Source organism: Corvus hawaiiensis, chromosome 5 (assembly GCF_020740725.1).
Source record: "Corvus hawaiiensis isolate bCorHaw1 chromosome 5, bCorHaw1.pri.cur, whole genome shotgun sequence".
Classification (NCBI taxonomy): Eukaryota; Metazoa; Chordata; class Aves; order Passeriformes; family Corvidae; genus Corvus; species Corvus hawaiiensis.
In genome coordinates, this window is record NC_063217.1 from 75,254,368 (window position 1) to 75,281,651 (window position 27,284).

The 27,284-nt window shown below is 46.1% G+C and overlaps 2 protein-coding genes across 3 annotated transcripts in view; both read right to left on the bottom strand.

Moving 5' to 3' along the window:
- Window positions 1-18,618, bottom strand: part of EREG (epiregulin) — a 27,388-nt gene extending 8,770 nt beyond the window's left edge. Inside the window, exon 1 of the mRNA XM_048302785.1 lies at window positions 18,541-18,618. Coding sequence (XP_048158742.1) covers window positions 18,541-18,577 — 37 coding nt within the window. The 5' untranslated portion in view covers window positions 18,578-18,618. The remainder of the gene's footprint in view (window positions 1-18,540) is intronic.
- EPGN (epithelial mitogen) lies at window positions 1,565-27,249 on the bottom strand. 2 transcript variants are annotated; one of them, XM_048302782.1, is made up of 5 exons: window positions 25,653-27,249; window positions 25,050-25,163; window positions 19,834-19,954; window positions 18,971-19,123; window positions 1,565-18,677 (listed from the first exon to the last, which is right to left on the bottom strand). In XM_048302782.1, exons 1-5 carry the CDS (start codon window positions 25,687-25,689, stop codon window positions 18,623-18,625), a joined length of 480 nt encoding a protein of 159 aa, XP_048158739.1. In that variant the 5' UTR covers window positions 25,690-27,249; the 3' UTR covers window positions 1,565-18,622. The 2 variants fall into 2 exon arrangements, with proteins under 2 accessions (XP_048158739.1, XP_048158740.1); XM_048302783.1 differs by having other exon boundaries at window positions 10,279-18,677; window positions 25,050-25,139.
- Window positions 27,250-27,284: the final 35 nt, after the last annotated feature.

The following is a 27,284-nucleotide window of genomic DNA, read 5'->3' on the forward strand; positions in this document are numbered from 1 at the left end:
GCCCATGCACTCTGTTGCTATATTAGGCAAGACCTCATTCGGCACTTACATCCCACCATCAGATGACTGAGGGATCCCACCCAGCAAATCCCTACTGCACACATTTGCCTGAAATATGAAGCGTGTTTCATCTTAACAAGCTGCTCTGCAACGGTGGTTACTTCTTTTCCTTTTAAAGGAAAAATCATCTTCCCCTGCCTTATGGCTCCCATAAAGGCACATCAATACCCAGTTTATTGTGCCCCTGATAAGCCTATCTCACAGCAAAAGGAACCTGAGTATTGACACTGAACTGCACTGTAACAGATGATGACTCAAGCGCCCCTAGTTTCTCCATTTTATAAACAGTTATTGATACAAGAGAGATAACTGTAGAAGATACTGCAGAATACCCTATACGACAACTCCGTGTTCAGAATGCAGTTCTAAGTAATAAAGACATTCATTCGTGGGGCTGCAATAGATCTGGTACTTAAAAATCATACTCCTCCTTATTTTGGGAGCATTTGCTTAGGTTGACAGTGGCATGGAGATGATGAAGTGAAAAAAGGCAGCATGTTGCTACAGAATTGTGTGTCAGCACCACTTATTAATTACCTAAATGGTATGAGAGTTGGCAAGGTAAATGTAGTAAATCTCTGTGTGAAAGTAGCATTTAGAAGGATGCCCTCCACACCAAGTGGGGCATGATGTAACTGGAATCTTTCTCTAAGCCCCCTTTTTTTCCCCTCTAGCATTAGTCATGTCATGCAGATTGTATCTTTTTTGCTGTCACATGACTGTTTTTGTTTCTTCTTTAATTTGTGCTGATCCCCCTTATTAAGGATTTTATTGTCTGCTCTTTCAGGGATCATAATGAGTAAAGGATGGAATGGCAATGATTAGCAACGTGTTTCTGTGTGTGGGCTTACAGATGCCTTAAAAAGCAGCATCGCCGAAGAACTTCCACTTTATAATTAATTTTACCCTTAAATTCCTGCATGATTTATCCTCTGAAAGGCAACATTTAATTATAGTCTTGTGCAGGTACCCAGATACCAAGTAACGCTGACACATTTGGAGCAATTCATTGGAATTTCCTCTTTCAGATCTGAATATGTGGAAAACAAGTATCATGGACACATCTTTGTTTCATCTTACTGTAATGTGCTTTGTTTCACGGTACCTGACTTCTCATCTGGCATCCCTGCATGCGGCTTTCACCATCCCCTCCTCCATGTGGAGGATGTCTCTTGGGATAAGGCTGGCACACACCTTAAGAGCCAGTTTTCCAAGAGGCCTTGCTGCATCAATGGGGTCATTGTAAGGCAGGCTCATTGCATCCCACAGGGCCCGGTGAGAGCGACAAGTCTGTGCAATGCGAGAGGCAGCACTGGTTGGGCAACAGAGCATCATGGGTACATCTCTGCTGCTGGCCTCGATTTCAGCCGGGGTGAACCGGCACACCCAGGGCAAGGCACCCATGGATTTGTGCCCCTTGGCACCCGACCAGTGAGTAGCCCCCTGAATGCTTTGACGTGTCAGGATTTTTTTCTTTACGAAGTGTAACGAGAACATGAGGAAATGCCTTAAGAACTTGCGCAAAACGCTTGCTTTATTACCTTGCAACGCCTTAATAACCACCTTTAAAGAAATCCTCTCTTTACAAAGTACAGAGGTTCAGCTCAACTCCTTGCTTTAGCCCCTTCCAATGTCTCAAGCATTCATCTCTCCTTTTGGGACAGAGCAGCAGATTCACAGCAGTGCTAATTGCAAGGCTACAGACTGAGCCTTGTCTGTCAGCGTATCCACCACTGATGACACACAGCACTTTCTATGAACAACATGCCCCTTTTGAGTTAAAGAGGAAAAAACAGAGCTTAAATGTATATTTTTCTGTGGTGTCTATTTTCCTCATGGAGAAAATGAGGAGATTTGCTGTAGAAGAATACACGTGTTCACAGCAACAAACTGCCACCTTATCTATATGTTTTTACAAAACTAAAACCATACATGGCAAGTGTCTGTAGCACTTACCTTAGCTGCCTTCTGTAGGACTTGCACCTGGTTTTATGCGTTGCTGCTGTGGGGATGGATCTGCATTGCTTTCATCTGTTGAAAACAACACCAATTCGCAAAATCAACATCTTTTCTTGTTAGAAAGTACTTTTGAAATGGAAGGAAAATCATTCCTAGTCTTGCACTGATGCACTCATCACTGTTATGTGCACGCGCAAAGTAACAAAAAGCAGCAATTTCATAAATTCTTGGGAAAATCATCCAGCACTTTTCAAACAGCATGAGTGCACGTCAGTATGTGTGTAAGCAGACTTACATACAGCAAGCTTTTATGGCACAGCATGAGAGATGGTCAAGAAATAGTCTCAGAAGGTCAGATGTCAGTTGGAATGCACCTCACTCTTGATGGCATTTTCATTTGAACTACACAAGATTAATATTAAGTTCCTGAAGGGATATAAAGGGCACATAGGTGTGGTGTTGGGGTCACAGTTCAGAGGTGGGCTTCGCAGTGCTGGGGGAATGGTTGGACTAAATGATCTTAGAGGGCCTTTCCAACCTAAATGATTCCATGATTTTACGAAAATCATAAATGGTAAATCATAAATTAGTCTTGGGACTGATGGGAACACAAATGCCCTAAGAAGGGAATGTATTTTTAACTGGAATACGTAGACACAACCGTCTGGAGGAAATGGAGTACAGAAAAAACCTTGAGCCAAATTACTCCATTTAAAGGTCAAATTTGCCATGAATGTGAGGGATGAATTAGGTCAAGTGTTCTTAAACAACCAGTCTCTCCTATAAACTATAAGAGTTCAAATTCTGCACCCAGGGCTGAAAGTGGCCTATGCCTCTTCCTGTAAACACAGCATGAGGTCAAAGTTACTGGACAACACAGATGTTTTGCTATTAAAATAAAGAACAATTACCCAAATTCACTGATTTCTTTGCCAACTTCTTGGGTCAGCATTAACCAGCCATTTAAAAAAGAAAGAAAAAACCCCCAAGCAGCTACTTCTCATCCATCTCAGAAGATAGCATTGAAAAGGGAGACAGGTCTCCCAGTTCGTGCTGCACTCCTCCCTAAAGGGCAGTTTTAAAACTTCGTTCTCCTGGCTTGTATGACTTTTCCATTACTCTCCCCTGGGCAAATCCTGAATGGCTCAACACATCTCACGGGCAGCAAGAACTTCTTAATGCTCAGCTGGGTGATTTCCCTTTCCTAATTACAGCCCGGTGCTCCATGCTGAGTGATTTCTTAGCCTCCGAGGGGTTGAAGCTTCTCTCATTTGTGGAGTCTTTCCATGGCTTCTCCCTTTACTTGGTGCTAGACAAACCTGTGCCCTTGCTGAGAGTGCTATCAAGCCAAGTCCTCCCCATATCACTGCCCCTGTATCTATTAATTATTTCTTCTTGCTTTGGGTGAACTGTTTAGAGTAATTACATAGAACAGAATAATAGAAGGATAAAGCTTGAAGCAAAGGGGATTTCCCCACAGCATGTAGTAGGTCGCAAGCAAGCTGGGAGAACACCAGCCCCATACCCATCAGTCCTGTGTGCTGTTCTGTCCATCAGCACTTCTTTTGAGTTTATAAATTAATCTCTTCCAGAGAATTTCTCATTCTTCAGGGACAAGGATGAACCACTGAGAGACAGAACATATGCAAAGACGAAAATTGCCTTCTCTGACAAGTCACCATGTGCACGCATGGGTGCATCATTTAGGCCCCGGATCAGGAGCCAATAGAACTGAAATTTCTACATGGCAGCACGTTCCTGGTGGACAACCCTACAGCCCACCCGCTCGATGGCTCTGCCCAGAGAGTGACATCCACCTCAGGACAATGAAATGACAGCAAACCCACTGCGGTGGGGACTGGTGTGACTCACCAGCTGCTCTCAGGTTTTCTGCACAGCAGTCCCTCCTGGCTGTGGGCTCTCCACCACGACCTTCCATCCCTCTCCTGTACCTCCCCCTCCCATCGGGACAGCTGGTGCCAGCATGGGGAAGACAAGAGGAAGACACTGTCAGTGAGAAGCACAGACCTGCTGAAGCACGGGGCCAGCCTTTAAGGCCTGCACTAAAGCCTGAGCAATATGTGCTGCACACACACCATCAGCAGAGCCCCTGACTCTTCACTGCTCCATCTGGGAATCTTGGCCATCACAGGCCTTGGCTACACTGGCTTCAATCCCTTTGGCAAGTGTATTTTGGCCCTTGATAAATATTTTGCTCTTATATCTCAAGCATGTAGGAGCAGAGGAAAGGCTGACTAGAGGGCTGTTTCCCTGCCTGTGCTTGGCCTGCTGAATCCAAAGCAGCACTGAGCTGTGACTCGCCCTGTGCTCCAGGCCCTGCTCCACCACCGGGACTTCAGCCATCCGCAGACTCCACGTTTTGGCTGCGACACAGCAGTGACTGTCACCTGCACACCAGCCATGCACACAGGGAGCTGGGGCACCCTGGGCAGGAGGAATGTGTCATTAGGGATGATGGAGTAAACAGCAATTCACCTGAAACCAGCTTAGCCAGAACATGTTCCAGAAACCAAATCTAGGAAAGAGCCACGGGTCCCCAGTATATTTGTTTGGCCTGGTAACCAGCACTAAGCATTGGAGCAGATGTGCTTAGTGGAATTCCCCCATCCACTAGCATTATGGGACACTCCCACTACTGTTCTGATAATTACTGTTAATCATTACTATTACTGAAGTGACCAAAAAAAAAAAAAACAGCCAGCCTTTATTGTGCTGGCTGTTGTCATGCAGAGGTGATGAGACAGGCTGCCCTAGGGAGTCTATAAACACAGGTGCCCAATTCTTTGCTGCAGTCTTATTTCAAACTAGGACACTGTGGTCCCCAATGAAGCTCTCCTACAACTCCAGCAAAAATAATCCATGGCACTCCCTCCAGCTCACATCAGCTGGGAGCCAGGCTGGATATCATGCTCTCTGTCTACAGGTAGAAGGGAAAGAAGCTGGTCAGGAATATTTTGGGGTTGCAACACCCAACAACACATTTCCATTCGGTGTTTTCCCTGACTGGGCCCAGCCTGCTATAAAACTCCATATTCTTTGATCTCCCGTGAATTCAGTACCACCAACTCTTGAGAGCCCATGAGTCACATGGTATGTGGAAACCTCTGGGGTTTGGTTTGGGAATGACCAAGACTACGTGAAATCATCTTCTAGTCACCTTCTCCTCCCACCAGTGGTCTGAATATCACCTCAGGTATCCAAGTCTCCGTGGACACCGTTCCCAGGTCACACATGGAAGAAATGGATTAGCCAGCTAAGCCACAGACTGGGTACTGGCTGGAAGCCACAGAGAAGGACTGTAGGCCTCTGTGGGGCTGAGAAGGGCAGGGAGAGCTCCTGCATGGGTGGCAACCACCTGCCTGCAATGCTGATTTTTCCTCCCATTTATGCAGGTCAGGCTGCTGTCAGCTATCAGGAAAGGAGACAGACTCCAGTTCTCTGGTCAGAGCTGGCTGTACCCCAACCCATCTCAAGAGGGCAGCCTGGATTCCTCCCACACTAAAAAGCAAAATAAAAGGTGTTCAGTGCCTGCATATTTCTCTGCTCTCTCAGTAAGGAGCCGTGGGTACGCCCAAGGGCCAAGGGGAGGTGAAGGCCCAGGCCCCAGGGAACTTGTCCCATCTCTCCATCCGTGGGTACCACCGTGCTGGTGGTTTGAGGTGCAAATAGGAGATGGGACAGGACAGGAATCTGCAACTGGATGTCCTGGAGGGGAGGTGGCAGCAGCCAGTCGGCTGACTGTAACACTTCCACGGAAAACTCCTCTGTGTGGTATCTACATATCCACCCTCTCGTCCTCGTTCCTGCAGCTTAGTGTTATTTAAGAGAGGCAGGAGATTTCCTTTATGACACTGGGAACACATGCGTGTAAATCAAGTGGGACAGGACAAAGGCCAGGGCTGGGTTCAATTAGATCAGCGATGCTATTAAATTAACAACAGCACTAAGCTATGGCTGGCAGTTCTTGATCGATCCTCCTGCAGCCAGGGTCTTTGTCCTTCGTACAGGAAATTAAGGGCTAGGGAACAAGGATGAATTAGCCAAGGCTGCCAAACACAAGTTCGGTCTCTGAACCTCGCTAAACTTCTGAACAACAACAGTTCCTCTATAGGATTTTCAACAGATATCCTTGAGAACTCCTTTTTTGTGAAGCTGCACATCAGATGCTCGGGATGAGACACTTTTGGCCCTTGACTTGCAGCGTGCCTACAGCCGAGGTCACCCCCTCAAGCATCACACACTCACGTTCCAGCTCCACACCCAGATTAAGCTACCCTGCCCAAACCCAGCACACAAGCAGCCTGACATCAGCCAGAAGCCCATTAAGCCAGCACAGGAGACGGCCTGTCTCAGGTGAAACATGCCAGACCTGAGAGCCTGTGCAGAACACAGCTCTGCTCTTCTGTCTCCATCCTGCCTCCTCAACCCTTCCCCCTGGTTTGTTCCAGTAACATTCCTCTTTGAGAACCAGGAGAGAGATTTCCAGGAAGAGCTACAGTATACAAAGCTAATTACCCATCTTTCCAAACCAGCCACTTTAAAGGGCGCACAGGTTAACTAAACTAAACCAGAGGTCTCTCTGCAAGCGTTTTCCCAGTGTCTCACGCACCTTATGCAATGCGCTGCGCATCGCTGTGCGCATTTAAGTACAGCGGAGCAGCTTTGATTGCCATGTCACACCATCAGAGCTGCCAACTGCACTGCACGTGTCGGAACTGTCTTTTACGCAGATCTGAGTAACACTGGAGCCTTTGGGCAACGGCCTTCGATTGTTTACACGGTTCCCATAAACAGGATATCAGTAATTTGTAAATATCCTGTCAGAAGCCCCTCAGCTGCACTTCACCAGTTTGATACATGCCCATCTGCAGCAAGTCCGTCTCTCTCTCCTACTTCACTGGTAATGTTGCACAACCCGTACTGACCATGCACTGCCTCTCATGGTACATACCAAGACTTCTACTTCATGGCTTGTACAAATTGTTTGTAGAGTTGGCGCATTTGGAGAGCATTTGCCAGGGAACTATAAATGAAAGGAATGATACATTATTGTTGGCATTATTTCCCAGAGGCTTATGCTGTGTAGTTTTCACTCAGGCAGAGAAGGTAAGGGATTTACACTGATATGAATGCTTGTTGCTACATATTACTGAGATGCAGGGTCTTTTTTCTCTTTCATATAAACGATCCATTCCAGCCGAATGAAGACAGTGACACACAGAGAAAAATCTAAATTTTCTTGTGAATTTCTTCAGTGTTGCAAAATAGGGTGTTTTGATGGTCAAAAATTAGATACCTGTCCATAATCTGCAAGTTTTCCACGGTAAATCTAAAGATAGCTTTCAAAAAGAAGTCATAAAGCCAAGCTCTTATGTTTTGGCAGTGCATCTCAGGACAAAACCTCCCAGCAGAGCTAGAGAGATGCTCAAAAGTTCCCTCTCAGCTAAAAGCTGTATTAAAAGCAAGGCACACCTATCCTGGTTGGCTTGTATTTGACTAACTGGGTAGCCAGCTCTGGGGGATGGAGGAGTTGCCTTCGTGCAGAGGGAAGCTCCAGCTTGGAAGCAAGCAGAAGAGCAACACTAAGAACTCTTGATGTAGAAGTAGAAGCACCAAGTTGTGTCACTGCTCATTCACATGTGAATAACCCACTACTGGGAGCGTGCTGATGCCAGGTAGTCTGACAGGACATCCTTAGCTCCAAACACAAGTGCCTTGAAGAACTGTAACACCAGGCTACAATCATGGTAGCATCAGGTCAGATGTCAGCAAAGCATTCAGCCACTTCCCCCAGACTTTGGTTAAAAGGACAAGACTCCTATGCTATGTCACAAGCAAGAAAAAACTGGAACAAGTGTCATTTCAGTCTGATTCCCAGCATAACCTCAGTGGTGTTCCCAAAACCTTCTGAGACAGGACACCATTTTTTTCTCCTCTGCTCCTGTGAGGGGCACAGACTGCTCTGGTGTCATCCCTAGGAAATGTCAGGCCTGTGTTACAGCCCTCTAACCTATCATTAGCACCACCCAAACAGTGACAGCCGCACCTGAAACAGGTGTTCACTGTAAAACAAATCATCAGGAACTTGTTTAATTTAAAACAAGGGCAAAAAGGCAGCAGTGTGAAATCCCGACCCTACTTGTTCTAAGATAGATCACTGCATACTGCGCTATGAACTCAGCTGGGCTCCAGATTGCTTTGCAGATACAGTAGGAGGAAGCTGTAACTTACACCCACTACAACTGTACCTACAGCCAAGGAATGAGATAACTAAATGCCCTTGGGGAGATATGAGAGACATTTGAAGCATAAAAATTGCTTACCTTTCCCTTACCAGGTAGGCAGATAAACACAAATGTCTCTGTTCAATAGTGCCTAAAAATCTGATGCAAGCCCTCAAAAGCAAAGAAAATTAAGGCTTAGAGTAAACCATGGTGCAAGGATGTGCATCCCCAGTGACAGAACATTCCTCATCATCTCCAAAATAAGCAGCTCCAGAGAACTCCATGAGTTGGCAGAGATCATGGGCCCAGTGAGTGTGGGAGAGCAGAGGCTGGTGTTTCTGTGCTGGACACGGAGCCTGCGTGTTTCATACGGGCATTCCCAGCTTCCCAGGTGCTGCGCTGTGTTCAGACTTTCAGTCACGTGGCTGCTGGGGAACACACAGCTTACCGCATGCTAAGGGAGGGTGGGAGCAATTTGCTTTACTGGTCCTGCCAAAAGCCTCTATTACTATATGTTATGAAAGCTCTGTGAGAGGCAAAACATTCTTAAAACCACTTTATTAAAATTAGTAACACCCGAAACTCCCCCCAGTTGTTTATGGATGGCAGGGCTGAAGGAGGCGAGGAGCAAAAGCAAAAGCAGAGGCAGAGAAGGCTCCACTTTCACGGCAGCATGACAGGCCAGGGGAATCTCCGGATAATTTCAGCTGGCTGCTGAAACATTGCCTGCTTTCCCCAGAGTTCACGCTGGGAGCAAGACTGGTTTTCTATCTACAGATGCTACTTATGCTACAAACTGTTACTTAGGGACTAGGCATTGGTTTACCATACCCCAGCAACTCTGACCTACCTTCAAAGTCTGTAACACTTTCATCCCTGTGGCATCCTTGTAGCTATTTGGGTATTTGTCTGATGGCAGCAGGGAGGCAAGCACAGGGTCTGCAACTTACCGAATGTGTGCAGAGGCAGGGACTCATACCTTTGTCCCTGTGCTCCACTCCTGCCCTTCTCATGGATCACTTCCTCTGTGGATGCTGAGCCAGAGCAGCACTGCTGCCTCCTGATGCTACAGCCCTGATCCATACTGCGGGAGAAGGGAAATTTAAAGGTGACCACGGAGAGAGATTTAAGAGTGGAAAACCATCAGGTCATTATATTCCCATGCCATGACCACTCCGTCCCTTGGGCCTGGCTCCCTTGGGACATGTCAGACCCTGTGCATGGTGGTCTCAGCCCAACAATCTGTGCTATTTCCCTCTGCTGCTTGCTCACCCTTAGCACAGGCTAAATAAGCTTTTAGCTCCTGCCTGGAACCCAGGTAGCTTGTTGCTTTACAAAGAGACAAGAACCATGTTAAAGCTCAAGCCTCTGAACTAACAGGCCACCTGAAGCAGACGAAGCTGCTTTTGTACCATCTCACTCCACGTGATATGTGGAAACCTTTTACTTCAACTTCTTTGGCAGTGACTTGTATTAAATCATATGGAACTGTAATTTTGTCTTATTTATATTAATTGTAATTACTATCAATTATCATTTTTGCATTCTGCACAAGACCATAGACCCTGGGGTAATTTGCTTGTGGAAAGGACTGTACTAAATCTCTGGTGCAGAATAAGAAGATTGTGCAGGGCCTGATCTGCACCTTTCGCATACAGACCTGCCCCTATGCCAGGGCATAGCCCCCCACTCCAAACCCTGCATGGGCCTCAGGAGAGACACAGTGAGGGGCACAGGGGGTCCGACTCTCCCCACATTGCTGGGGTTTGGGTTTCCCCGAATTCTGCAATGAATAATGGAACGTTTTCTGCAGGGCTTTCTGCACATGTACTGATCTGCGTGAACCCAAGCTCTCAGTCAACAAAGATTATTTTTATGAGAAATAAAGACAAACTTGCTGTTCAACATTACCAAACCACCTAATATCTAGGGCAGAGTCTTGGCTCCTCATCAGCACAAGGTATGGTATGCACATTAAAGTCAGAGATTTTCTATCAGACACATACAGGGCACCTCTGTCAATATTTGACCATGTTTTTCCATGTCACCTGGACACTGATCACAGAAAATGTCATTTGGCATAATAGGAATTTAGCACACAGCTTAAGTGCTGAAGGAAGGATGTGAAAATAATGAAGCAATGCACAGTCTTAAATGTATTCCAATGTTTGAAAGACAAAGGGAATTTGTCTCCCATCTGTGCCATGTTTTCTTTCAATGCACATACATAGACCTATTTGTATTGAGGGAGAGAAGCAGTGTCACTTCAATTCACTGAAATTATGGACAATGCACAGTCCCCAGGAACCCTGTGGCAGCCCAGGATTTCAACAGGCTTTACCCAAATTGTGCCCACACACACAGACACACACACACACTGGGCCAAGTGCCCCTGAGCTTCCTCCTCCACTCAGGGTTTTTAACCTTCGAGTAGCATTCAAAGCACACTTAAATCTCTGAGTTGCTGTTATCGAGTGACATGTTGGCTTGTATCTCTCACCTTGCTCTTCTTATGTATCATGATACTTCTCATTCAAGAAACCACCACAAAAAAATAGGAATTTTTAAGAATCCCACTGCACTCAAAAGCCATAAATGCCTATATATCCATGGACTGAAGGCAGTGCAAGTAGCCTGAGTCTGTATCCACTGAAGACAACAAATGTTTTACTACAGCCTGCAGCAGGGCTTGGAGTTAGGCCAGAGCTGGTTGGGAAAATCAGAGCCCTACTTTATGATTAATTGTCTTGAAAAGCCTTTAGTGGAGTCATTCCACCAGTACATTTCACAAATCCTTAATGGTTTAAAAAGCAATCAAACTAACCTTTACTTGGCATCATCTTAAACACCCCTTTAAAGTCCTTTCAGGCTGCAATTTGAATGTGGCACCCAAATTACACAAGGGCACCTGCTCCTAGTGGGAAGGGGAGACAGCTGTCTTGGGTAGGCCAGGAAGGATGAGGCTGAAAGGAACCCCTCTGGGCCAGAAGGAAAAGGTCAGGGAGGAATGTGAGGGGACACCCAACTGGGCCAGACCACCCCCAAATCCCTCATTGTCATGCTGAGGTCACGGACATTTCTGTGCAGGCCTTGGAGTGTGTGTGTTGGTGTAAGGTCATGCCCTTTGCCTGCGTCACTCCCCATTCTTCTTGGGAACAATCAGGAAGAAACTCCTAGTGTTTCTTGGCTCCTGAACACACTTTTCACGCACAGGGGAGCACCTAGCCCATAGAGAACATTTTTTTCCTGCTGTAATCTTGATGGAAAACATCGTTAGTGATGGAGAAAGGAATTCAGGAGATGGCTGAGAAATGCCTGAGGGAGAACTTTCATATCTATTTGCACAAGAGACATCGTGAACATGCCACCAAAGAAGTCAAGAGAAGCATTAACAAGGCAAGGGGAAAGGGCAAGAGAATTTCCTCTCTTTCAGCTCCTTGGGAGTCCTGCCTGTGTTTCAGTGCATCGGTTCACTCCAGCAAACCTGGATGGCCTGAAAGGGCACTGCTACAGCAGTAGCAGGCACTGCAGGACTCATCTATCCTGAGACACAAGGCAGATTAAGCTACCAAAGTACCACGTCAGAACCACAAAGACTTGTACCCAAAACCTCAGCACCTGAGATGCTGCGTTTCCAAAAATCCCAAACACAGACAAGGCCACTTGGGGGCTCTCCTTGAGTTTCCCTTCCTGAAGAGCATCCCTCCAAGAAACGCCCATGAACATGCAATGCCATAGCCTTGAAAAGGGGAAAAGCACAAAACTCTCAGACAAATCTTGCATGTTCTGGCACGGCCTGTAACTCAAGGTCCCCCTCCCACTCCATGTCACTGACTCATCCTGCCCTGCTTCCCTCGCCCAGAGGTGGCTGCTGGCCTGCCCGGCTGGCAGATCAGGGATGCACTCAAGGGAAGCACTCGGGTCCTCCCCGTGGTGAAGCTGCCACAGTTCCCTGCGAGGCCCAGCTGTTGCCCCACAGCCTTTGATTTCGGCATTGGCATCTATTAAAGCAGCTTCCTGGAACAGTGCTCATGGCCAAATCCGCTGCTGCGCTCTGTTGAACGGCTGGCAGAAGTCAATAAAATGCCGTCCATCGTGGGATTTGCCAGAACAATGGGACACAAACAGACTTAGCCTTACGTACAGAAATGATGTCAAACAAATTAGCTTTGCCCGAGTTACTCAGACGTTCTTGCAAAGCTGGGCCCTGTCCTCTCGTGTCTCAAGCCTGGCTGTGCTACTTGCCAGAGGGAGCTGTGGACAGGCCTCTCTGCACAACAGCCTTGGACAAGGAGGAGAAAGGAAGGGTTCTTGCATTCCTCGTGCCCCCCAAACAAAAAAAACCCCTGAACAATTAAAAAAAAAAGGCAAAGAACATAGCAGGTTTGGAGTGACGGGGCCCATGCTCTCACACTCCTGTAACCGGATTTTAATGCTCCCCTTGGCCTGGGAAGCTGAAGGTGATAGCAGATGAACTGGCACACAGCAATAGTGTTTCAAAAACTGGGCTTCCAAGAGCAATTCAGGCCTGAGGCAGCAGATGGGGACACTCAGCTCTGGGCTCACAGACATACCCCACCTAGGAAGCTGCCTCCATCAACCTGGCTCCCATCAGGCAAGGACAATGCTGTCATGATGCATTTTGGTCAGTCCTGGCCAGGAAACACATCTGGCATTTGAATATCAGGTATTCAAAATGCAGCAAACTGTGTTTTTGCTTATTAAAGGACAAAATCCCGTTAAAAAGAAATGCCACTAGAGAATCTATACTAGGAGACTTCCTTGCCAATATTCACCAGATAAATTCAACAAGAAGTTTTGATTAAAAATTAGCATTTAAGTGACTCAGACATGGAATCGAAACCTCACCTTTGGATACCTCTGACCTTTTTATGAATTAAAAAACTGAGCCCAGAGCTAAGGCAGGTGACCATTCACAGGCGGCCCCAATTCCACAACAGGGCAAAACTCCCAAACCATCAAATGGAAATTCCCCCAGAATGGCTATTCAGGACATGCCTCAACTACCAAGTTCAGCTCATCCCAAACTGCTCCAGAGAATAAGCATTTACAGCAGTTTTAACCCTAATTTGTCTGTGAAACTGTCTCAGAAACTATTTTTATGTTTATACTTATGAAAAATGAAATTAGAATTTTAATTTGACTCGAGCAATCTCTCATTTAGAGGTTTGCTTGCCCACAGGCCATGGGCTTCATACCAAGTCAAACCTTGCTCTGAACCAAAACCAGCCTGTGTCCCAGCTCCCAACCCCAGCAGCCACACAGAGTGAGCTCTTCCCACCAGTGCAGCCAAGAGCCAAAAGGGCCTGGAGTACCAGTGCTCCCAAACCAGCCCAGTGAACAGTTCCCTCTCGTGCACACCTCCTTCAGCTCACCAAGATCTGCTGCTGACAGAACCTGCTCTCGCTCCCACTCAGCTCAGCGAGAGTAGGAGCAGCCCCAAGTCTAGTCATAGTACAAGGTTTTATTGCTGTCATGATAATTAATGACTACTTACACTGAGCTTTTAATGAGTACCTGCACTTTTTGTTTGTTTGTTTGTTAACTGGGTCGTAAAGGAGGAGTCCCAAGTGGTTTCCTGGATTTGCAGTACAATAGGGACCTCTACAGGCGTTTCCCTGTTCCGAGCAAGGCTCAGGATGGGTAAGAGTAAGCAACGCTGGAACTCTGTGACACACAGACTGCAGAGCAGCCAGCGCTGGGTTCTGCGCCAGCATTCACTGAAATGAGCAGGGCTGTGAAGACCCTGCCTATGACAAGGCCAGAGCTGACTGAATCCAGCCTTCAGATTATTTATCTGCATCGTGTAAATGGTCTGGTTTCAAACACTGACACTTTGACATGATACTTTTCTGAATAGCTGTAAAAGTTAAAACACAAACAGAAAATCTGCATTCACATCACACGAGAGAACTGAAATGAATATTCAAAAAGAAACTTGCTATTTGTCATCAAACTTGCATTTTTAAAAGTCTGATCCGTCTTTTCCCTCTCTCAACACTTATTGTGCTATTGATCTACCCAAGCACCATGTCTTAAAAGAACTCACAGAAGAATGATCTACTTTTTAAAAAGATTTGAAGTTTGATGCCTGTCCTTCATGTGACTTTAATCCTTCCTTGTTTCAGTTCTCCACAGCACATTATTCTCAAAGCCTTGTTTCCTTGGGATGGTCTAAAGGCAATCCATTAAGAATTGTGAGCTTCAGAGGTGACAGGAGATATTCTGAACTTAATTATTAAATCAATTATTTTGCCAAATTAGCCTTTTACTTGTGGGATGCTTTGCCACCTACAGTGTATTTCATAGACCAGAAATGAAAAAAAACATATAAAGGGTGTAAAGAATTACAAATCGATAAAATTTTGCCGAGAGGAATATGATTTTTCGGGTTTGATTTTTCGCTTTGGTTTTTTTTGGGGTGCGGGTTGTGGTGGGTTTTTTGGGGGGTTTTGGGTTGGGTTTTTTTTGCATGAAGTTGAGAGTCACTAGCAAGTAACCAGTTTCACAGCTAGTTCTTAGTACACAAGGTTGTACTTAGGTAGCCATGTGCTGGCTGCAGCAGCACGAATCAGATTTGTACTTTTACTGTAAGTGGGATGGAGAAGAAACCCTGATGTGTCATTATCCAAATATACTCTGGGTTACTAGGCATAAGAGAAAATCTCCAAGGAAAAATTGTCTCCTACCTGCCTGCCAGCCACCAGTGTGCCTGGGCAGGCAGGCAGGACAGGGACACTGCGCACTTAGAGCATCAATCCAGCTCCTTACACTTCCCTCCCAAACCAAAGGCAGTGTATTTAAAGCCATCTTTTTCCCAGGCTTGCATCTCACTGTTTGAAACAGACCTTGCTGGGATCAGGGAAACTGCAGGCCACCCACACACCTGAGCAGAAAATGGGAGTTGAATTCAGGGAAGGTGTTCCAGTGGAAGCCCAGCACACCTGCACAGCGGCTGCAGATGCCAGTGAAGGAGGTTCAGGGCTGAGTGTCTTAAGGGCAACTCAGTTTGAGAGATGTGCTGGCAGGAAAAGCCACTGTGGTTCCACCAGCCAGGATCACGCACAGGGCAAGTGCTCTGTCCTTCATAAAGGCAGATCCTGGTCTTTGATGTCTCTGCCTTGGCCCTGCTGAGCTGCTGCCACTCACAGCCGAGGCAGGCCTGCCTAGAAGTCACACAAACACAGGGCCTCCTCTTGAAATGACAGGTTTTGGCACGTGCAGCTGAAATGGGAAGGAGAAGCTTAATTATGCCACTACAGAAAGAGTCTGAGCCTGATAAATGAGCCAGGAAAGATGATCCTGATCCTCTGACGGGCCAGTTCTGCAGGAAATTCAGCACTGTAAGCAGCAACACACCATTCCAGGCTGGCAGCATCTGTCACTTATCAAGGCAGGGCTCAGCAGGGCTGACTCCACGAAGCGATTAGAGGCCATGCAGACTCCCTCAGCCAAACTGCACCGTGAGTCAGTCATACAGCGATGCCTCACACACAGCTGGGGCCGCCTCTGAGGCTGTGCTTCTGCAGGACGGGCACACAGCACCCAGGTGGCGAGGAACCCAATGCTGGAAGCCTTGACACCACTTGGAAAATGGAAACTACAATAAAGCAAACATCTCCTTTTCCTTCCTTTCCTTCCTTCCTGCCTTCCTTCCCATCTTCATCTTTCCATTTTATTCTCATTCTGCCCTGACACACAGTCTCATTTTGCATGGCACAGGCTCATCTGGTGTTTCACTCTCCAGCTTTTCTTCTACTAGCAGAAAAATATTAGCAAACTCTCACTTCCAAAGCCGCCTTGGGCCAGAAAGCCAACTAGAAAACCATATTCACTATGTAGTCTCCTGCTAAACTGTGGCCTGTAAGTAAACCTTCCTTTTCGCTTCTGTTTAACCGAACATGGAAAAAATGAAGTCAGTGTATGTTGCTGTAGGTACAAAATGGCTCAATGCAATGAGTAAATACCCCTGAAGAGGCACTTGCATATCCTGGCCACTGGTACACAAAGGGTATAACAAACATCAGTACGAATGCATCTCTCTCCAACAGTTTTCTTTGGGCAGGGTGAAGTCCAGTTGTTCTAACTCCTGCCCTCAGAACTTCTGTGACAAGTGCACGTACCCCCTGAGCCAGTTGTGTAGGGTGTGTGCCTGCTCCAAGACACAGCCTCTGCAACGGAGAAGGGCTGGTCCTTGGGAAGTGAACCCAACACTGGCAGTGTGCATGCAGGAAGAGACAACTCAGTGGTGAGAGGGAGATTCACTCACGTGATAAAAACTCTAAGGCTTTTCATCCTTTGGATATTCAGCTCTAAAATTTTCTCTGAGACCAATGAGAAAGATCTCTCACCTTGTTTTCCTGATAACATGCACGTTTTCAATTTCCATGTGAGAGGGGTGAACGGTGTTTTTTGTTTGTGAGGATGTGCAGACTGTAATTCACATCTAATTGCCTTCTCACCACATACGTGTGACACACAAGATGTTAGGGCCACTACTGAAAGCTGACCTGATGACTGTGAAGAGCACAAGTTATCTGTGGCACCTAAGAAAAGGTCAGAAGAATGAAAAGGAGCAAACAGTGCAAAGATTTGAAGATTTGACTGGAGATGAAGAAGACAAAAAGGCTGAGAGCTGGAAAACGCTGGTGTCAATGTGCAGAGGAGAGGACTGGTGTCCATCCATCTCCTCACCAGCAATCCTTTTTGTGTATGCACATGCTGCTTCTCCCTCTGTTACATGGGATTCCAAGCAGTGTGTGACGTGCTGTTTTATTTATTGGTATCACAGAGCCAAGATGGCTCAGCTACTGACCAGGACCCCAACATGAGAAGCCCCCTGAGCTTCAGACCATTCAAGTGCCACACGCACCTTTACCCTTTCGAACCCCACCTTTCATACACATTTCAGCATTGTCACCGCAGTCTCACAAATACACAGTTTTTTCAACAAACCACATGCGTCCTTGTTGTGAAAATCAACTCACAACAAAGAAACTGAGCTTTCAGCAGGGCACCTGAATTTAGGAGCCGATATTACCCCACAAGATCTCAAAGTACCAACTGCCTTTCTCTGGTAGGTGGCTGAGCACAGCAGATGAGCCTACAATGTGCAACAGCTGAAATGAAAATCTTTGAGAGCCATCTCCAGTCACATCAGCACTGGCGAACACTCCAGCTGTCAGTGAGAAGTCCCAGTTAGTGCCACCATCTTCAGAACCAATTTTCTTCCTTTTTCCTTGAATCAAGTCTTTGTACCTTCCCAATTCTTTGTAGATAAGATGAAGAGAACCAAGCATCCTATATGGAATCTGTTAGTCCAGGGTGGAACTGAATCCCTAAGATAATTTCTTTCTTATTTGAGTGGTCACATTGTGCCCATAATACAAGAATGGAATAGAGGAAGTCTGTTTCCTGAGAAAAGATGTACTGAAGTTTCATAACAAAATTCCAACTTCTCTAGCAATTCAAGTCTTGTGCAGAAATCAGAGTGCAGCAAGGCAATACTCTGCCTGGAATTCCATGGAACTGAGGAGCTGCCATAGGATGTTTGGGAAGAGGAGAGTTCTTTGTCACGAGCACACTCCATAATCCATTTTGAGAAAGGCATCTGGTTGCTTTGCTCATGAAAACAATAAGAACATGCCATGCCCAGAGGTGTCATGGTCTAATTTTCCAGGAATTGCCTACTCTCTATATTCCTAAGTTTAAGCAAAGTTTTGAGAACCAGCCATTTTCCTTAGTCCAAAGCATTTTTTTGTCCTTTATGGCACCAGAAGCCCACACTTGGCCCAGCACACTGAAGGTAACTGCTGGGTTGGGAGAGGGCTGTTTATCCACACACACAGCCAGCATACACCAAAATCAGAACCCAAATGGTTTCTGGGCAGTGCATGATGTCCAGAATACAGCTCCACTGTGAGGGAGGTGGTGCTTTTCCTCCAGAGGAGGAAAAAGAAGAAAACAAAACCAAACAAAACACACAAAAGACCAAAGCAGAACACTGTACGAGTGCTTGAAATGACTGAAAACAGCTAAAACCAACCAGTCCTCCCCACGGCAAACACCGGGCACAAGAGAGCGCCGAGAGGCCTGCCAGTGGCCTCAGCTGCTTGGACCTGAGCATGAGCCACCCTCACCCAAGAGAGGAAGTCTTTCTTCAACAACACACAGAGCCTGTCAGTCCTGCGGGAGTTCCCTTTGAGCACTCCTTTGCTGTTCCCTCGAGTTCGTCTCCTCAGCGAGGCCGGGGTACCTGTCCGATGGTGCAGGGGGCCTTCCCAGCAGAACATCCCCTCCTTTGCAGGCAAACTGGTGAGTGTCCCAGCACCAGGGCTTCACAACGCTGTCTCGCCCACGCACACTTTGTAGGGTGATTTCAGTTTCCTGCATCTAAAATGGACATCATCACGTGATTGTTATCAGCCAAATCCGAAAGCGCAGCAGCCTGCACAGAACCAAAATCGAATCCCCTAACTCACTTAGGCAGCCCAAAGGAACCCCATGCTTCAGACGGTTGCACCACAGGCCCCACTGGTAGATCAGAAATCACAGGTATAGAGTGTTAGTTCCTTTAACATCACACCACAGATGAGTAGCAGGCAAAAACACAATCCCAGTGCCCTCAAAACTCTGCCCACTGAAATTCAGACCAATGTAATCAGAAGGTTCCAGATTTCCCGTACCTCTTTCTTACATAGCAGTAGATGATGGCAAGTATTCCACTGGTCAGTATTCCTACACCAATTCCCACAGCAATGTAGCGCTCGTAAGAATTATGGGCATATGAATTTAGTGTTAAATGTTCACACCTCTCTCCATTATAACCTGCAAGGCACCTACAAAATAAACACACATCATGCAAAAATTATTCAGAACTTGTTTTGCTTTCTATTTCAAACACGCATTAGTTTTCATCAGTTTTAAACAAATCACAAGAAGTCTAAAGAAGGAGGGGCTAAACCTGGTGCTCACTCAGAACCTCTTCCCTCCACCAAGACTACCAGTTGCCCCAGTTTATCTAGTTTAAAGCTAGCTCAAGTACTACAGTCACAGCAGCAACGCAGTCTAAACATCCCCTCATCGTACAGGGTGTGGACCCAGAGCACCGTGCTCTGCTGATCTTTAGCTGCTGTCATGTCTCCAAAGGCCAAGGCTGCCCAGTATGCATCCTAGAGAATTGTAAGGACACCATGGTCCTGATTGGTGTGTAGCTGTGGAATAAGGGAATTGTAGCGATATGTTGGAAGATCCTGTCTCCTTCTTAGTACCCACTGTGAACATCTATTGATTCCTCTACTACTTACTCCAGCACCAGCTGTGATTTGAGACAGCACCATGACAGTGACCTGCAAAGCTGTTAATTTCCCCTCTCCCTTCCGTAGTTTTATGCTAGCACAGTACTACAGCCTTGTTAGCAGTCCAGAGGCACCACAGCACTAAGGTCTGTGCCAAACTTTAACCCTGCAAATACCTGACTGGCACTGTGAAGCTGCACATGCAGCACATAAAGAATCAATGCCAGTATTATTTTTGAAGAATTCCTTACTTGCATATGGGCTTCCTCAGTTCACTGTGGAAGGCGCAGAGCCCGTTGATACAATAGCTGTGGTGCTCCTCAAGGCAGCTCTGCATCAGCTTCAAGAGCTTTGGCTGCTCTGTGTAGTCTACTGTGAAACAGAATAAAGTCATGTTATGTTTAGGACAAAACATTGTTTGAACATATCTTCACACCTGGAGCAGAACAGACACCGTGCAGCACTCAGTATGTGGATTTACTGTGTGGTGTCTTGTGAGCTGATTCAGTCAGCGCTAAACAGAGCGAGCTTCTGACACAGTCCAGCACAGCTCTGAGGAAGCACAAACTGTAAATAAATCACTTGCTCTTGAGGAATGTGTACAAAAATGACTATGGGAGATTCACACAGGGTAACATCAGCACTATCTAACCTGCAATCCAATCAGCAAAACTGTCCCAGGAACAGCAGGGGTTTAGGACACAAGGAAAGCACTGCATTATTCTCAGTATCCTTCTCAGTCGGAATTCAATTTAATCGTTAATTATTGTTTTCTTTTCCTGATCCCAAGACAAACTACTGCATTTCTAGTGCTCCTGCCTGCCAGCTCTGCAGCCATGACTGAGGATGAATGGTGGGACTGCTCCCTCCCCTCTTTTTTCCACTGTTTAATGTTAGCTGAGTGTCCCATGACAGTTGTAAGCTGCCAAGACTGCCTGGATGATCTTGCTGTGTAAAAGCAATGGTCCATGGCTACCAAGCTTGTGAACTTGTGCAAAATTCTATGCATCTGGGTCAGCAAGCACACCTCTTGTGCAGAAAATGCTACCTTATTCCCAGCCACGGTGGCTAAAATGAGAATAAAGAAGTCATGGGAACAGGGGTGCAGCAGGTGAAGAGAAAGCTCCAAAGCTTCACCATCAGTGCAAACATCTGTTCCAACTGGTCTCTCTACCCAGTTACAGGAATCACTGGTGGGGTGGGGTGTCCAAGCAATGACTTACTATTTCAGGGGACTGCCTCAGTGACAGCTGAAGGTGATTTCCTAAACGAGTGCATGTCAACACAGCTTTCAGTTATGACCACAAGAAAAATAACATCTTGCAGCAAGGTGACAAGGTCTGCTCAGCAAAGGTGACTCAACAAAGGTACACCAAGCAGAACCCTTCCTTTCCGACTAAGTGCTGAATCAAGGTCTGGAGATAGCAGACTGATGGAACCATTGTCACGGACAGAAGGCTCAAGGCCCCTTGATCCCACCACACTTTTCAGGAGTAACAGCACACACCCCCTAAATTCCCAATCAAATTCCAGTCTGAGCCATTTAATGGCAGGAATCTCCTCTGTGTGCTCTTCTAAGTGTTTTTGGATTTTTTCTTCCTCCTCTATGCAGGTTTATCAGAGATGACAAGCAATGGCAAACAGCTGCTCCAGCTAGAGCAACTCTCAACTTCAGCTGTGAATGATGTGGTTTGGACACCCAAAAGGCACGATGCTGTAACTGACACTCAGATCAAGCATGACTACTTGGAGAATGGTACCCTCTCAAACCTGACAGAGTAATCTGTAACCTGACAGACTTCCACCTTAACAAGAGACTTAGGGAGAACAAGTGACAATTCAGGTCTGCTTGAAAAATTACATGTTGGCTTACTGCACTTCCTCAGGAAAAGCTACAGAGGTGGGAGAAGCATTTCCTGCTTTAGAATGAACTTCTAATGGCTGAGAAAAGGGCATCTTATCCACCCTTCCAAGGAAAAAAAGTTTGCCACAAGTTTTCCTTCACACTGTGGAGCCTAGAAACACAATACAAAGGAGAAAGCTGGTGCTGGCTAAACACGAGCTCTAGTATCCAGCTCTGGCTCTTTTCGGGCTGGCTCTGGGAATTCTGCTGACAACCTCTGGAGACAGGCTTGTTGTCTAAGAGCACAGCCAGCAAAGGACCAGGCCTTAGAGGGACAGACTTCTGGAAGAAGTTAAGAAAGGGCAGTTTTCATGAAGACAAGGCACATTTTGGGACAAGAGATGGATGACCCTACTGTCTGCACAGGAGCACTGTACGCCTCTCTCTGATGAGGAAAGCAAGAAGAAAAGCATGTGGTCAGCGCAGCTGCAGGGCTCAGCGTGCCAAGGAGATCCAGGATGCACGGAACCTGCAAAAGCCCATTCTGGTTAGGTCTAAAGTACCTGCAGAACAGCTACCTAAGCTCTGCAGAGAAGAGTTTCAGAAAATAGACAATGGCACATCCACACTTTTCACAGGACTCTCCTCAAACACTTGGGCACCAATTGTTTTTAATAACCATTTCAGCACAAAGTGCACTAGAAAATCACTAAAAATAACCCTTCAATGGGAGCCTTTAGCCAGCATTTTCCACTGCCTAGAGCACCCTTCTTCTGCTAGGCCCTGAGAAGGTGTCTATAGCACAGGTGAAGTTTTTCATTCCTATCTCTTCCACGGGGGGAATAAAGAAAATAAACATGAAGAAGGTACAAATTCACATCCAAGAGGCACAAAATCCCACCTCTACCCCAGCTTCTACCAGATGGATTTCTACATCCCGAAATCTCTCCTCACTCACGCCAGCGCTGCCGAGAGGTGGCAGACTTCCACCTACCCACATCTGCAGGAACCTGGCTTTGTGCAGGTACAGGAACCTCTTCCCTGAGTGCTGCTGTCATTAGAAACCCAGATCAGCCTGGAGCAGCAGCCTGCCTAGAAAGCACTTGAGACAAACCAACACATTCCTTCGTCGCTGTCAGGAGGAACAGCTTGGTCCATTGTGGGTAAGATCAGATATTAAGTCTACACACAAAAATTCCATGTGCTAATTATTTTGACATTGCAAAAATACAAATTATCCCTGAAAGAATGAGTCTTGAAAACAAAAACGGTGATTTCCTAGCCTGCCCCAGAGGATTTTGTTAATTCCTATCATACTGTCCGCCTAGATACTAAACAAGCTGTTGAATAAACAGGTCCATGTGCCCTTTCATGTCACGTGAGGAGAGAGAAACATGCCATGTAAGCACTCGACAGCTGCCTGCAACTGAGTCATTCAAACAGATACACCTGGCAAGATCTGACATGAAATCAAGGGTACAGGTACTTGGAAGCCTGGGCTTGCCAAAACTGACAGACTGGCAACAAAAGGAGTCAGTCAGTAAGACCATGACAGCTCAGTCCTCAAGTATGGTGCGTTAGGGAGGAAAGGCAGTCGGCAGTCGGAAAGGGGAGGCAGGGAAGGGCTCAGTCCCAGGTTCAGGGCCTCCTTTACAGGCTGCACAGAACCAGCGGATGGCAATGAAGAGATCCCATTTTTTCCCCAGTGCAACCAAGACCTTCCCTACTCCTGGCTGCCCATTTTGCTACCAAGGCTCTCCATCAGCCCAAACACCACCAAAAGTTATTTGTCCATGGTGTGCCAGCTCCTAGCTCATCTCCATGACCCTTCATCCTCTCAGCTAATCACTGAGCCTAAAATTCCCTGGCCTCAGCACTGGTGACAAGTAAAGCCTATGTGACGTAGCAGAAGGAAATAGGACCAGATCTTGTAAATAGCAGGCAAAGGGACTGAGCAGAAATTAATGGTTTTGCACAAACTGCACCTCAGTCCCCAAAGGACTTGAATCCCACAAGAAACTGCCAGTTCCTCCAGTGATACTGAACCAGGAATTCACGTTCTTAGAATCCAGTATTACTGAACCCTGGCAGTAACACAATCTTACTATGAACTTACAGTGCACAGGAATAGGAGCTACCAGGAAGCTGGAGAGATTTAGTCAGTTTCTCTGGTGTCTTTTTAAGCCTTTCTTTTCAATCTTCTCTCTGGAAACACGGTTTTTTAACGTTTCAGTGGCTTTTTAAGAGGTCCACCAAAATATACTTTTAACTCCCTGTGTAAATGTGTGCTTGAATGTTTATGAATTTGATTCTACCTTTGAGTGGAATTCTCTCAAAGGAAAAGGCTGGTGTCCAGTTGACTACCACAGCTCCACCTGCCACAAAGGTACACAGACTACTGTAGACACGGCTATGACCCTGTAAATAAGCCTCTTCTTTGTTGAAACATGACCCATCGCTCCTGCTTTCTAGAAACAACACAAACAGGGCACTTAAGGAGCCACAACATATTTCCACTTCATTATCCTCCTGTTTGCTGTACGAGGCTCTGCAAGAATCGTGTCACAGACAGAGTAAACCAGACCACAGTGCTGCGCTGATAAGCCAAAGTACTGCGGTCAAAAATCAACACCTCACTGACTTCACATGCATACGAGTGTGCATAAATATTTTATGTGTATATATATATGGAACCCACACATATAGTAGGTGTACGGATGAACGCATATATAACACTGTACCACTATGAGAGATCAGAAATGAAAATAAAACAGCTGGACTTGTTGTGAGAAAAAAATAAAAAGCTTATGGATCTACTAAAAAAAGCTTGGAAGACATCCTGTGATGACTTAGAACTAACAGAAGATGATTTGTATGCATGTTTATATGCCTTTTAAAGTACAGAGACATTAATAAGTATTGCAGTTAGATTCCTCTCCTCCTTTACTGACTTGCCAAAACCTCATTCCCAGATCGCACAGCTCTCCCAAAGCAATGACATCACCAGCACCTCAAGTAACATCAAGAACGCAGCTGGCAGGATAAACACAGCTCTGCTCTCAGATGTTGGCAGGTAAAAGAGCCTGAGTTCACATTTCAATCAGAAAAGACAAAGGAAGAAGGGAGAGAGCCAGCACCCTGAGGAGGGCTGTGAAAGCTCAGACAGCCAAAAGCAAAACTGCAACAAAGAAAAGAACTACTGAGTAACAAGTCACGAGAGGCATCGCTCAAAGTTGTGCCTGTTCATTCTCACTTCTGCACGTTAAGGTGCACGCTGAGGACAGACAGAAACCAAACACCAGATAAAAGCAACAGAAATTGCCATCGGAAACCCAGATCATCGGCCTTAAAATGTCTTCTTCAAACTATTACCGAACTTGGGTTAAATGATCCTTCAGCTGCTCATTGCTGAGCCTGCCCCAGCTGGGTGGCAGCTCTTACTCAGAGGCTCCATGAAGAAATCAGCTCATCTCACAAATAAAACTCACAAATCCAACAGTGTCCAAGGGATAGAGCACCACAACAGGTAACATCACAGATTTTGGTGGAATTTTTGGTTTGTTGGTTGGGTTTTTTTTCCTAATTGACAGATTAACAGAGACAAACAGAACAAAAAAGCAATACCTTCAGTGTTGTTTTTTGTCCAATTATTCCATAAGTCAGTGCTGAGGGATGAAGCAGTAATAGCTGACTCTTCACTCAGTGCCCCCATTGCTGTGTAATGCAAATAGATGCTTACTGGAACAGAAAAGCTCAGTATATCTATTCAAGGTTCATTTCACCCAGAAAGCACTTCATACAAGATGCACTTCAAACAACCCCCAGAGAAGGCAGCAATATAATAACAATTCATTTAAAACACTCTTGCCTCAAACTTCCTTTTGACACAGCATAATTATGATTGTGGGACCACAAAGGATGGCTTGCAAATTTCCAAAATACAAATCCATCCTGTTTTCTATTCTATTATCTTGCACAATTTATGACACAGATGCACGTAATATACTACGACCTTACACCTATTTACCAGTTTAAGCACCTTATTTTCAAAGAGTCTAAATTATACCCTATCAGTTAAAATTTCATCCACGTTTCAAACTGCTGAAGTAGTTCTGCTTTGCAATGTCTCTGCAAGCTTCCCACCCCACCACCTATTTTGGAAGGAGAAAAACACTGTTTAACAAAGCCTTGGACCTCACAACATGGAAAAGCCTCTTCCAAACCTACCTTTCAGCAAAATATAGATTAGCATTCCAAATGCCATGGCAGGCAGCTGCCTTAACACCTTCTCCAGTCTTCTTTCCAGGTGGCTTGCTTGCTCTGCTTATCTGTGCTCCTGTGTTTTCTCTTGCACTTATACGCCAGGAAGCGTCATCTCCTGTTCTCACCAATCAAGAAAAGGTACATCTGGTAACAACCTAACCCCCGGGGCAACCACACATTTATTTAGGAAACTGCTATTATCTCGCAACGGCATCAGGTTTTCTTTTGAAACCCTGGTTTCCTATTACCTGTGGGCATAAAAGTGCAGGCAAAGGTACAGTTTTAGAGCGAGACCCAGAATCTGACAGAGTAGAAGAACAAAAAACCAGCAAAACAAAGGCGAGCAAAACAAAAAATGGTGTGAAATTCACCCTCAGGATGCTACGCTGGAGTTCAGAGAGCAGAGACCTGCTCTGCTAATGCTCCTCCCCCTGGTCCTCCTTGTCCCTCAGTCCCTGCCATCCAGAAGAGGAACTTCGAGAACAACTAGTGCTGAGATTAGGAAGCGATCAGACACAAAGATATTGGATGATGTTCTCCATCAGTGACTCCCAGAGGGAGGCCTTTGATCCTAGGCCCTGCAAGCCTGAGGGTTGCGCTAATCACTCTCCATTCAGCCTGGCTGTGCACAGCCCTGGAAGCAAGTCAGCCCACCAGCCTGCTTAAGGCCTGAGATTCCCGTCTGGAGCTGCGGGGCGCAAGTCCAGAGCTGGCCAGGCACAAGCACTGAAGAAACACAGACTAAAAGAGCAGGTAAACTGTTGCCTCCTATAGCAGTAGATCCCTTCATTTCTACCAGAAAAGCCCACCTCTGCCTCTCCAAGAAGTGACTATGCAAAATGAGAACAGTGATGCTTTTTACATCAAGTGTTTACAGGTCTCTAGAACCGACCTGTCAAACACACATCTTGTACTAAACCATTCTCCACAGCCCCAACTGCCGTCCAGCTTCCTTGGTCATACGCAGCTTGGAACAAGTAGGACTGGTCTCTCTGAAGGGTACTGATGTGCCCAGACTAGAGCAGGTAATTGGAAAAGCCCGGTTCAGTAACACACAAAGACAGCAACAACCTGATTGACCAAAGGAGAGCTCCACGCTTCACCTCAGCAACAACTCTCACTTCCTCAACTGTGAGCTCTAAGCAACAAAAACATTTCACAATTTTTATATTTTAAAACCAAAAGTCCTCTAATAAATACCCTAGTAATTCTGGTTGGCTCAAGTTCTCCCTCTCCACTGCGCTTTCCTCAGTGATCTCCTGGATTACACCTAACCACTTCACATGTTAAGGGAAAAACACAAGCTAGTTATGCATTATTTTAATTATGCGTTTTCCTGCTCATGGACTGCATTCCAGGAGGCTTTTCCCTTCCTTTGCTATCCTGAATTACTGCATGCCTGCACACTGATTGAGTGCAGCTTGCACACTCCCCGGACAGACAGGAGTGTTTATGCCTACCTGGATAACCTCTGCTATCAGTCCCAAGCAGGGATGAGGTTCACGAGCCTTGCTTTCAACACCCAGCTGCACAATGAGAATTTAATCTGGCCTGAATCCGAGAAGAGGCTTTGGCATGAGGCAACACAGTAGGTGT

Bases quoted from the DNA above. Each gene is read 5' to 3' on its own strand.
- EPGN (XM_048302782.1), bottom strand. From the start codon at position 25,689: ATGGCATTTGGAATGCTAATCTATATTTTGCTGAAAG. The intron at 19,124-19,833 runs GTAAGGAATTCT...TTTATTTTGTAG, and splicing joins CTGAGGAAGCCCATATGCAA to GTGCCTTGCAGGTTATAATG. The intron at 18,678-18,970 runs GTACGGGAAATC...TGTCCATTTTAG, and splicing joins TACTGCTATGTAAGAAAGAG to ATGCAGGAAACTGAAATCAC.